The sequence below is a fragment of the Ovis canadensis genome, chromosome 2 (assembly GCF_042477335.2).
Source record: "Ovis canadensis isolate MfBH-ARS-UI-01 breed Bighorn chromosome 2, ARS-UI_OviCan_v2, whole genome shotgun sequence".
In the NCBI taxonomy this organism is placed as follows: Eukaryota; Metazoa; Chordata; class Mammalia; order Artiodactyla; family Bovidae; genus Ovis; species Ovis canadensis.
The window spans coordinates 238456437-238469592 of record NC_091246.1 but is presented as its reverse complement, the minus strand read 5'-3'; the positions used below and the strand labels follow the sequence as shown (position 1 = coordinate 238469592).

At 40.0% G+C, this 13156-nt stretch overlaps 1 protein-coding gene across 2 annotated transcripts in view; it reads right to left on the bottom strand.

Annotated features, from left to right (window-relative positions):
- Window positions 1-1796: 1796 nt before the first annotated feature.
- The window catches only part of PSMD1 (proteasome 26S subunit, non-ATPase 1), an 83288-nt gene continuing 71928 nt past the window's right edge, over window positions 1797-13156 (bottom strand). For both annotated transcript variants that reach the window (XM_069578519.1, XM_069578518.1), the window contains exons 21-25: window positions 11983-12075; window positions 10271-10357; window positions 9557-9703; window positions 3836-3991; window positions 1797-2006 (exon numbers count right to left, since the gene is read on the bottom strand). In XM_069578519.1, coding sequence (XP_069434620.1) covers window positions 3845-3991; window positions 9557-9703; window positions 10271-10357; window positions 11983-12075 — 474 coding nt within the window. In that variant the 3' untranslated portion in view covers window positions 1797-2006; window positions 3836-3844. The remainder of the gene's footprint in view (window positions 2007-3835; window positions 3992-9556; window positions 9704-10270; window positions 10358-11982; window positions 12076-13156) is intronic.

Genomic DNA, 13156 nt, shown 5'->3' with positions numbered 1-13156 from the left:
GAGGTGGCAAGATTACACAGAAGAACTGTACAAAAAAGAGCTTCACGACCAAGATAATCATGATGGTGTGATCACTCACCTAGAGACAGACATCCTGGAATGTGAAGTCAAGTGGGCCTTAGGAAGCATCACTACGAACAAAGCTAGTGGAGGTGATGGAATTCCAGTTGAGCTATTTCAAATCCTAAAAGATGATGCTGTGAAAGTGCTACACTCAATATGCCAACAAATGTGGAAAACTCAGCAGTGGCCACAGGACTGGAAAACGTCAGTTTTCATTCCAATCCCAAAGAAAGGAAATGCCAAAGAATGCTCAAACTACCGCACAATTGCACTCATCTCACACGCTAGTAAAGTAATGCTCAAAATTCTCCAAGCCAGGCTTCAGCAATACATGAACCGTGAACTTCCAGATGTTCAAGCTGGTTTTAGAAAAGGCAGAGGAACCAGAGATCAAGTTGCCAAAATCTGCTGGATCATTGAAAAAGCAAGAGAGTTCCAGAAAAACATCTATTTCTGCTTTATTGACTATGCCAAAGCCTTTGACTGTGTGGATCACAGTAAACTGTGAAAAATTCTTCGAGAGATGGGAATACCAGACCACCTGACCTGCCTCTTGAGAAATCTGTATGCAGGTCAGGAAGCAACAGTTAGAACTGGACTTGGAACAGACTGGTTCCAAATAAGAAAAGGAGTACATCAAGGCTGTATACTGTCACTCCGCTTATTTAACTTATATGCATAGTACATCATGAGAAACCCTGGGCTGGATGAAGCCCAAGTGGGAATCAAGATTGTCGGGAGAAGTATCAATAACCTCAGATATGCAGATGACACCACCCTTATGGCAGCAAGTGAAAAACTAAAGAGCCTCCTGATGAAAGTGAAAGACACTAAAAAAGTTGGCTTAAAGCTCAACATTCAGAAAACTAAGATCATGGCATCTGGTCCCATCACTTCATGGCAAATGGATGGGGAAACAGTGGAAACAGTGGCTAACTTTATTTTCTTGGGCTCCAAAATCACTGCAGATGGTGACTGCAGCCAGGAGGTACTTACCTCTGGAAGAAAAGCTAAGACCATCCTAGACAGCATATTAAAAAGAGACATTACTTTGCCAACAAAGGTCCATCTTGTCAAGGCTATGGTTTTTCCAGTAGTCATGTATGGATGTGAGAATTCAACTATAAAGAAAGCTGAGCACCAAAGAATTGATGCTTTTGAACTGTGGTGTTGGAGAAGACTCTTGAGAGTCCCTTGGACTGCAAGGAGATCCAAGCAGTCCATCCTAAAGGAGATCAGTCCTGGGTGTTCACTAGAAGGACTGATGTTGAAGCTGAAACTCCAATACTTTGGCCACGTCATGCGAAGAGCTGACTCATTGGAAAAGACCCTAATGCTGGGAAAGATTGAAGGCAGGAGAAGGGGACGACAGAGGATGAGATGGTTGGATGGCATCACCAAGTCAATGGACATGAGTTTGAATAAACTCTAGGAGTTGGTGATGGACAGGGAAGTCTGGTGTGCTGTGGTCCATGGGGTCGTGAAGAGTTGGACACGACTGAGTGACTGAAATGAACTGAACTGAATAAACAAAGGTGGTTGTTTTTATTTTTTTCCCATTATTTTTCAAATAATTTATAAAATAGTTTAACTGCTTCACTGATATTAAAGTCATGCCTATTCACCCCAGGAATCAGATTCAGCTCTTTGGGTTCAGGGGTTTCATGGTGGGGAGAATAATATTTGATCCATTTATTTACAATCCAGGCTGAAAAACAAACAAGAAGTCCTTGTCCATCTGAAGATCTTAATATATTTATTTGAAAACCAAGTTGTGTGAAAGAGAACACTAGTCATATACCATCTCTTCAACCAAAGACTTGCAGACAAGGTCAGCACAGAGGCAATGATACATGCAGTGAATAGCAGGTCTCAGCATAAATTTCCTCACAGGCATTTCCAATACGAGCCTGGACAATCTTCTTCAGGTGAGCAATAAGATCCTGGGGTAGCGGGGAGAGGGAGAAGCTAGGGTTACTCTTAATTTAAAAAAACATTTAAAAACAAAAACAAAAAACCCCAAAGACATTAGATGTTGAAGTTTAAAGCTAGCCCCTAGGGACTTTCCTGGCAGTCCAATGGTTAAGATGTCACACTTCCACCACAGGGTGCACAAATTTGGGATCCCTGGTCTGGGAACTAGGATCCGGCATGTGGCCTGGTGCAGCCAAGACATAACAAAACAAAACAAAAGAAAACGAGCCCCTAACCCTGCTGATACAGTCCTAATATGCCAGTTTGCTAAGACACAATACAGCTTTCAAATTCTTATTAGACTGAATGTTTTCCCCTTTTAAAAACTAACAAGAATCCAATTTCCAACTGAAAACGTCTACACCATCTGGTAGCTCACAGCTCTGAAAGACTTAATTGGGAGGTTTTCAGTAGGGGATTGTGAAAGGCTGCCAGGGGCTAATGTAAGCTCAGTTCTGCACACAAACTGAGAGCTCAGGGTATTAATACTGCCGTGTGCTGGTTGGGTAAAGCTTAGGAAACCATTAAGAGCTAAAAGGTAATTTTCAAAAGCAGGAAGGGAGGTTATAAATCTGCAAATTGTCTCTTAGGGGTCTGACTATATGTTTCTACTAAGAGCAGGGTTTCTGCCTTAATTATTTATCTGAGAAAGCTTTAATTAATTGTTACTTATGGAGCTAGATCTGCAATATGACATTTAAAATGTATTTTTCCTTTGTCATAATGATACTATTCTAATCTTCTTTGAAGAGTACAATTCATGTTTGTTTTACAACCTATTTGTCCTACGGTGGGATTAGAGAACTTTGATTATACAGTTTGTGTGTGCTTAGCTGCTCAGTCGTGTCAGACTCTTTGTGACCCCATGAACTGTAGCCCTCTAGGCTCCTCTGCCCACGGGGATTCTCCAGGCAAGAACACTGGAGTGGGTTGCCATGCCCTCCTCCAGGGTATCTTCCCAACCCAGGGACTGAACCCAGGTTTTCTGCACTATGCGTGGATTTTTTATCATCTGAGCCACCAGGGAATTGCATCTTCAAACATGTAACACCCACTTGAAAAAGAAATAGAGGAGTAGAATGATAATTTTGTGAAATTACAGTCTTTGCACCTAAAAATCCCCTTCAACATGGTTAGGAAACTGGCATAATAATTATCTTTTTCAACTGGACAAAGCTTTGTTTACAGTCTAACTGACCATAAGTACCTATAAGCACTATTGTCTTATACATATTAGATGTTCAGTAACTTCACTGAATAAATGAATAGTAAGGCTTTTACAGCCAGAAGTATTACCAAAGGAAAGAGAGAAGAATCATGAGAAATTCAGACCTGTGCTACTCAAAGTGGGATCCACAGAACAGTGCCAGTCCACAAACTATAACTGATCCACAAGAAGGAGCTTACATCAGAATGGAAATCAACTCCATTACTGAGCGGCCAGTCAGTTCAGCTGATTTTTGGGGGGGTTAGGGGATAGCAAGGTTTTTTGATGAGTGAAGAACTGAGTTACATGCTGGAGCAAGCCCCTTCCTCAGGGACCTATGAAAACAGTTTGCAGACCAGCCACTTTGAATAGAACTGGCAGAACACTAGACTAGGGGAGAGAATCAAGAAAAAAAGAAAAAGGAATTGGTGGTTACATATTCAGGAAGAAGTTAAATAAAGAAGTTTTAATGTCATTACATAAATAGGGATTAAGAACAGAAGGGGAAAGTTGAGACCAGATCCTTGTAAAATCATTTGTGAAGAACGAGAGAGAGACTTCTCGCAGTACACAATTTTGCTCCACACGCACCTCTGGTCCTTAGTCATCAATATACTCAAATGGTTCTGGGGGTTCTGGCTCCTGTTCTTCCTCCTCAATTTTTGGGCCATGAGCTGCCACGGGTTCCACCAGCTCTTCAACGTCTTCACTGGTATCCTTCAGAATGATGATGCCTCCAATGGACAGCTATTAAACAGAGCAAGGAATGAAGATGCTCAAGCTCCACTCGTATTTCCAGAATGCTCCACAATCTTGAGTGCTTACTTGTTAAATGGTACCCCAAGAGAATGAGAATGATTTGGAAGTAGAAAACTGGAACTACACTCTCCTAGATGACAGTCAGGAAACTTGGCATTTGTCCCTGTGTGATGCTACACCAGTAACTTAACTGTTCAACTGTAAGATGGGGCTAATAATATCTTCCTCATCTATTCCTTCAGGTTAGTCTGAGTACTGACCGTGGACAGCACTGCCAGTGTACATAACAAAGGATAAAGATAACTGTCGGCTACAGGAGTATCTGCAAATCTAACCCAGTGGCTCTGGAGGGTGGAACACGTGGTGTTGCTCTGTCTGGACGATGCATCCCGATTTAAGAAGCGTTATCTAGTACTACACTGGCCTCAGCTGGACTGCAGGAAAACGTTTACTATCCAACGAGGCAGTCTAATGCCGTGCCACTCAACATGCGGTCCTGGGCCAGTAGCATCATTATCATGTCAGAGCTTGTCAGAAATGCAGAAAACTTAGCCCTACTTTAGAATTCTGAATCTGTGTTTTAACAAGATCCTCAGGTGATTTTTATGCATGCTAAAGTTTAAGACACACAGTCTAATAGATCCTTTTATCATTTGTGTGAAAAGCATCATTTTGGACACAAAAGACAATTTATAAATGAAAAGAGTATTTTTCTCCAGAAATTTCAGAATGACAGAACAATATCACAAATATCTGAGTGTTTTTCATTTTAATATACAAATCATTGTGATGCAAGACAGTGAAAAACTAGATGGGAAATAAAAGGGAAGTAGAATGTAGAAGCAATTCTATTAAGCCCTCTCCCAAACATATTAGCAAAGGGTAAATTCAAGCACCAAACTGTTCGCCCATCTCTGGTGTACCAATCTTATTCTATTTGCTTGCCTGTGTCAAAGGAAATGGAAAGCTGCTCTCTGTAATTAAATCAGTCAACAGTGGAGGGCACATCTGGAAAAAACACATTTCTACCAAAGCACATTACTGGGAAGGAAAAGAAGCCCAAGCACATTAGTCAAATGATTCACATATGTATAAGCATCTCTGCAGTTCAACCTAATCTAATTTTTTACCCATCAGAACCCTGCTCTGCCATGCTATAAAACTGGTGTGCCTGCATGAATTTCTAAACTGCTTCCCCTGTCTCAATACACACATATCCATACATATTAATCTATAACCCCTTTCCTTAAAAAGTTTTCTTGGAAAAAAAGCCATTTTATGAATGGTCCCTGACTTGACTACCAATATTCACCCAAGAACAGAGTTACTTGGCCACTATCTTAATACTCCATGGTCTAAAAGTGTGTATGAACCTCTAAAGGACCAATGGAGATTCAGCAAAGGACGTCCTGCATTTTGGAAATACTGGCTCTAGGGTTGTAACAGTACTATTTCATGCTTAACTGGAATGCTCCAGCCCAAAGCCTGCAGCATAACCAACATATAGGAAGAGCTTTCCATGCCTACATGGTCTAGGTTTATTAATGCCTTATATGTTAGAGAGCTCACACATTCTCTAGTAAGAAAATAAGATACACGGCAGCCCATGTTCTGAGAAGGCTAGTGACAACTGAAGACGGAGGCAATGGGATACCTCCTGCTGCCAAAAGCTCCACACTCTCTGTAAGGCGTCTTTTAAGATGGACAGGAAATAGGAGGACTACAACCCATTTTCAAGATTAAATGCAAAGTCTGAGGAAGGAGCTGATGCCCCTGCCAGCATGGTACTAGAGGAGATGAGTCAGGGGGTACTCTTTTCTTCACCACAAACACACAGAGGCAGTCTTTTTTCCAAAATTGAGATATAATTCACATAATATAAATTAACGCTTTTAAGTACACAATTCAGTGGGTTTTTTTTTAAAAGTATATTCACAAAGTCATGCAACCACTTCCACTATCTAATTGAAGAGAATTTTCTGATGAATGTTTAATCTAAAAGAAATTCTGTATCTATTAGCAGTAATTCTTCATTTTTCCCTACTTCCAGCCCTTGTAACCATTAAAACAACTTCTGTTTCTATGGATTCGTCTGTTTTGGACATCTCAAATAAACAGAATCATACAACATGTGGTCTTTTGTGTCTGGCTTTTCTCATTTAGGATAATGTTTTTAGGTTCAAACATGGTGCAGTATATATCACTATGTCATTTCTTTTGGCTGAATAAAATTCCATTGTGCATATCATTTTTATTTATTCACCCACCACTTGTTGGACATCTGAGTTGTTTATACCTTTTGGCTATTATGTGTAAAGCTGATAGAAACATCAGTGTACAAGTGTTTGCGTGGACATGGTTTTCTTTCTCTTGGGCATATACCAGGGAGTGGAACTGCTGGGTCACATGATGCGCCTGTGTTTAATTTTTCAAGGAACTGTCAAATCGGTCTCCATCGGGGCTGCACCAACACTGTGCACTCCTACACCAGTGCCGCCTGAGGCTCCAATTTCCTACATCCTTGCTAACTGTAATCTAAAATTTACTGTTTGTCTTTTTGATTACAGGTATACTAGTAGGTATGATGAAGCATCTCTCTGTGGTTTTGATTTACATTTCCCTTACGATGAATGATGTTGAGAGTCTTCATGTGCTTTTGGCCATTTGTAAATCTTCTTTGGAGAAACGCCTATTCAAATCCTTTGCCCATTAAAAAAAAAGTTATGTTTTGTGACTTTTCTAGAAAGTATTTTTGTTGTATGTGACCACTGAAATCTCTCAGTTATCTGACCGGACAGCTAATAACTAGTGAGGGAGTTCCTTAAATACTTGGAATAAGTCTCTCAGTCTTTGCTGAGGGGCTATGTGTACGACTGGGGTCCTACCTTCAACAGCCAGCCAGGCACAGACATAGGAAATATATTTTGGCTCATAAGTGAACAACTGTTACAGCTTCCTCCGATTTGAGCAAAGCTTTAACAATCATTTAAGTTCCAGCTGAGGCAAACCAGCCTCCTCATATGGTGTCATGACACTGAGCATATACTTTGCTGTCTTTAGTTCTTTGTAACTGTCAAAATCACTGGGTGTCTTGTGTGTGCTTAAAGTGTTCACTGGTTGTGCACTAATACAGCTGTTTTGGCAAGAGCAGTTTTGAAAGTATGCTGTTAGAATATATTTTCTAGAAACACGTCACTTAGGCGAGGTGGGTTGCAGATTAGACAGTGACTAATATAACGTGTCCACTGGTGAGTGAGTGAAAGTCGTTCAGTTGTGTCCGACTCTTTGCAACCCCACGGACTGTAGCCCACTAGGCTCTCCTCTGTGCATGGGATTCTCTAGGCAAGAATACTGGAGTGGGTTGCCATTCCCTTCTCCACTGGTGGTACTACCAATTAATTCATTCAACATTACAGGCCAAGTAGTACTGGGTCCCAATCAGGAAGCAACAGTTAGAACTGGACATGAAACAACAGACTGGTTCCAAATAGGAAAAGGAGTACGCCAAGGCTGTATATTGTCACCCTGCTTATTTAACTTATATGCAGAGTACATCATGAAAAACTCTGGGCTGGAGGAAGCACAAACTGGAATCAAGATTGCCGGGTGAAGTATCAATAACCTCAGATACGCAGATGACACCACCCTTATGGCAGAAAGTGAAGAGGAACTAAAAGGCCTCTTGATGAAAGTGAAAGAGGAGAGTGAAAAAGTTGGCTTAAAGCTCAACATTCAGAAAACGAAGATTATGGCATCCGGTCCCATCACTTCATGGGAAATAGATGGGGAAACAGTGGAAACAGTGTCAGACTTTATTTTGGGGGGCTCCAAAATCACTGCAGATGGTGACTGCAGCCATGAAATTAAAAGACGCTTACTCCTTGGAAGGAAACTTATGACCAACCTAGATAACAAATTCAAAAGCAGAGACATTACTTTGCCAACTAAGGTCCGTCTAGTCAAGGCTATGGTTTTTCCAGCAGTCATGTATGGATGTGAGAGTTGGACTGTGAAGAAGGCTAAGCACCAAAGAATTCATGCTTTTGAACTGTGGTGTTGGAGAAGACTCTTGAGAGTCCCTTGGACTGCAAGGAGATCCAACCAGTCCATTCTAAAGGAGATCAGTCCTGGGTGTTCTTTGGAAGGAATGATGCTGAAGCTGAAACTCCAGTACTTTGGCCACCTCATGTGAAGAGTTGACTCATTGGAAAAGACTCTGATGCTGGGAGGGACTGGGGGCAGGAGGAGAAGGGGACGACAGAGGATGAGATGGCTGGATGGCATCACCAACTCGAGGGCCGTGAGTTTGAGTGAACTCCTGGAGTTGGTGATAGACAGGGAGGCCTGGCGTGCTGCAATTCATGGGGTTGCAAAGAGTCAGACACGACTGAGCGACTGAAGTGAACTGAACTGAATGCAAGATTAATAGGAGGTGGGAGAAGACCTTCAAACTGTTCTATCCTTCCTGGCCTTACTGCCTGCTACCCACAGATGTCTGATGACTTGTCACCATAACCAAGTAATAGCTACTGAGGATTTACCACCTATAGATATTGTTTTAGGTATTTCACACATAACAACCTATTTAATCTTAACAATATTCCTGAGTGGTAGGTAGTATCACCATTCCAATTATTAGATGAGGAAACAAACAGGAAGCAATTAAATGAGGTGTCTCAGTCACACAGCTAAGGCATGGCAGAGTTGCAATATAAACTCAGTTTCACCCAGTTCCAGCTCTTCCATTAAATACAGCTATCTTCTATCCTCTGCCCTTGTTTCCTGATAATCTAGTCAGGTAAGACCCTGACTCACAATTGTAAGAGTTGTCACCACCAGCAGGGAACACCTTCAAGCTGATAATGATGGGTTTACTTTTCCAGAAGGATCTAGAAATCTTATCTATGACATTTCAGCTTGGTCCAGGATTTGAATTTACTAAGTGTGTCTACTAATGGTTCTCCAGTTTGCAAGATATAAGAACCCAAAAAAGAAAGACATTATCATGCTCAAATTTCTGATCAGCATTTGTTTCTAACATGAAACTTTCTGCCCTAGAATAAATCAAATGGCATGAAGATCCTTATCTAATTGTAAAACAGAACATTCTTGTGCTTGTGTATTAACTGTATATGCTTATATACAAGCTTGTATACGCTTGTATATTACGTTGTTCAATCACATTCTCGTGAGTTAGGGATGGTAATTCTTATTTTATAGCAGTGAAAACTGATGGAGAGAGGATTTCACACAGGCTGGAAGTGGTAGAATCAGGATTTAAACTCAAGATGTCCAGCTCCAGAGTCCATGGTCCTAATCACTATGCTGTATTGGTAACTCTATGATGTAAACCTTTGGTAGATGAATGGTTACACAAAAGTCAAGAATTCAAATCTGTATGAATGGAAGGGTATGTTTGCTTTTGCTAAGAGATTTATTAGTACTAGAGAGCTGTTTCCAACATTTGGGCAATTTATCCTTCTCTATAAAGATTCCATTGCCTTATAGATTAATATCCTACTGGTATATAACTAAGGGCCATTGGTAACTTACGGGTTTGAAAGGCTGGTATCTACAGGTCTCCAGCATGCTTAGGACCTTAAGCTGGGCAGGCATAACTCGGGCTGGGTTATCCAATAACTGGAAGTTTGGCTCAGGTTCTTTTTTCTTCTCTTTTTCTTCCTTTTTCTCTGCCTCATCCTACAGGGAGGAAAAAAATATAGTCCCATAAAGGTTCACTTCTGTTCTACAGCACTGTTTAATAAATTTACTGAGCAACTATCAGGTGCAAAAGGTAGTTAGGATTAGATATAATGGAAATAGAACCAAAATGATGCCAGACTCAGAAGAGAGAGATGATAACTGCTTGGGGATGAGAGTGATATTTAACTTAATTGAAAAGGGTAAGAAGGTTTTTCCATTAGCAGAGATATTTAAATAAATGATGTTGCCTTTGCCTGAAAGGGCTTTTCTTTCTCCTACCAGCACCGCACTGTCTGATGAAAATCATACTCTGCCCTTCAAAACCCATTTTAGTTGTCATTCCTTCCAAGAACTCATTCTTGATTTGTACCCTACTATTATTCCCATGAATGAGTTTAATTTCTAAAGTCTCTTTCAATTAAAATTTTACGGGTTTCCATGCTTGAACAGGATAATTATTTAAAGGAAGTCAAGAGCAAGGTATAACAACGTTCAACTAAGGAAGAATCTGGACCATAACAGAGACAGCTACATCAACCCATATCACCAGAAAGTTATACCCACCACTTCCATTTTCTCCTCTTCCTTTTTTTCCTTTTCTTTTTCCTTCTTTTTAGCCTTGGCAGTTATAGATAACACAGCAGTAGAAACCTAGAGGAGTGAACAGAGTAAACTGTTGTAATACTTACACGGGCTTCCCTGGTACTTCAGAGGGTCAAGAATCTGCCTGCAATGCAGGAGACCCAGGTTCAATCCCTGGGTCAGGAAGATCCTCTGGAGAAGAGACTGACAACCCACTCCAGTATTCTTGCCTGGAGAATGCCATGGATAGAAAAGCCTGGCAGGCTACAGTCCACAAGGTCACAACAATTGAGCAACTAACACTTTCACTTACACACAAACGCACAAGCCCAGTAAGAATTCCGTTCTACAATGCTATTGTTTCCTGGTAGTAAAGAATCAAAAAGAACAAAATAATCTGGGAATATAAGGATAACTCACTGTTACAGTCATCAGGTAAATCTTTAGTTGCCAGAGGCTTGTGTCCAATATAGCTCTAAATTTTTTTTTTTTTAATCTGTAGTATACCTTAGATATTAATTTGCTATGGTAAGTTTCTGAGACAGAGATTTGGGTACCGCATCCTTTTTTACTTTATAGGGAAAGCACTGGAAAACAAAAATTTTCTCCAAACTTGGTTGTAAAGCTCTCTCACTGGGCTAGATGCCCTACAATGGTAACCCACAGTGGCTAAGTGGTTAACCTGGAATTATCATCCTTGATGGGTCTCACTGAAACCAGAGGTGAAACAGGGACCTTGAAAGGCTAGGCAGTAATTGTGTAAAGCTGCCCTTGTTTTAGACTCAAAGGTGTTGGGGGGCACAGCTGATGAATTAGATACACATCTGATGAACAAGATGCTATTATCAAAGGACACTTTATCACCTATCACCTGGAAATTTCGTCAATTACATAATTATCCCTACTTAACCATAACATTTACAGCAAACAATCAACTGGCTAATATGGAATATTCTCTTAAGAGAAAAAGTCATTTTCCTAAACCTGAAGTGTCATAAAGGATAATTTTACTGAGAAAACTACAGGGACAAGCACAGCTCTCAATTTTACCATAGTTTAACTGAATATCTTTATACTCATTGGGAGGACTATAAATTGGTTATATCCATTTTGAAAGGAAATTCAGTTAATACTTATAAAAATTAACAATTTGCATTACTTTTGATTAAGCAATTCTACATGTAAGATCCTAACTTATGGATATACTTGTACAAGTGCACAAATACACATGTATAAAAACTCTATCCCAGTCTCTTCTGTAACAGTGACAAATCAGAAATAACCTTAAATGTCTATCACACAAGGAACTGGTAAACAATATACACACAAAGGGATTGCTCTGCAGCTTTGGAAAAAACGAGATCAATACACATTAAAAGAACTGCTAAAATGAAAACAGTAAGATGCAGAACAGTATGTAGAAAACATGATTTGCGGTATAAAAAGTACTGACATGTGCAGAAAAAACATTTAGAGGATTCACAAATTATGACCCCTGAAACACGGGACCTGGATGACCAGAAGAGAAAAGGGCTTTCACTCCATACTCTTATGTAACGCTGGATTTGACCGTAAGAAGTATTACTTTAAAAATACCCACTTTAAAACATAACAGTATTTAAAACAAACCCAAGTAAAACACTAAGCGGCTCTTATATAGGTATAAATGGTGTTCAAAGTAACAAAAGACCTACCTTTTCCTTTTCTTTTTCTTTTGGTACTTCCAGAGGGGCAGGATACGCAAATGTTGATGGTTTACAGTTTGATTTATATTGAACTTTTGGCATCTGAAGAAATAAGAGAATTCCTCCCCTTTATTAAAATAATCAAAATCAAGGTTTAAGGTTTCTATACCCAAAATAAGCACACAGATGCAAAGGGATGCCAGAAGTTTCAATTCACATTAAATCACACAGCTGTTCAATTATGTTACCACACTTCCCTTAAAGGCATCTGTCTTCTTTCACTGAGTTAGTTGTGAGGGGCTTTACAGAACTACTGTGGTTCCCTATACTTTCTTGAAGCTCTGTGCCCATTTTTCATTTTACCATGCACCCTGCTTCAGAGGGTTAAGTCCCAGTCATGGTGTGAGCATCAGATCAACTGTTACCTTTTTTGTAGTGTCATCTGATTATCTAATCTGCACACCTAACTTCATGTCCCTTCCTTACACTACAGAGTCTAGCATGAGCCTAATGGAAAAGTTGGCTTTGTATTACTTGGTGACCAGATTTAAAGTTCTCTAGTCTGAATTTTTCTCTATTTACCCAATTTGCATTGATAGGGAATGGTAATAAGTACCCCATTTACTAGGACAAGCAACGTTGCCTTTTCCATCCCACTTTCATTGTAAGGAATGAACAGAGATCACAAAACTGTGTGCCAAAGGAAGAAGTCCCTAAGATTACACTGTATGTTTAACCACAACGTTAGAGATTGGGAAACCAAAAGATTCTTGCTCTAAGAGAGCAAACTGCTCAATATATATATACACGAGTAGTTAATACTGAAACACTTACAAGACAATTAATTGGCTATACAGCTATACTGAAGAAGAAGAAAAAAAATCAATCCAGTGAAACACTCAATCTTTACCCATCATTTTCTTTACCTAAAATTTTTCCACCCTGAAAACTTAAAGAATGTTTTAACAACAGTGATAACCAAATGTTAAGAGTTATCTAAAGGTCAGAAAGCCTCTAAGAGGATGGAAGACCAAGAAAGTGAATCACTGGGCCAAAGGACTGAGAAAGACACAAGTGAAACCACGACCCCCACCCCCAGTCCCCCCTCAAAATAGTGTGATGACAGGGAATGCATCACCTTAGGTCTTTGCCTTATGTGACTAGTTTCATTCTATGACTGCCC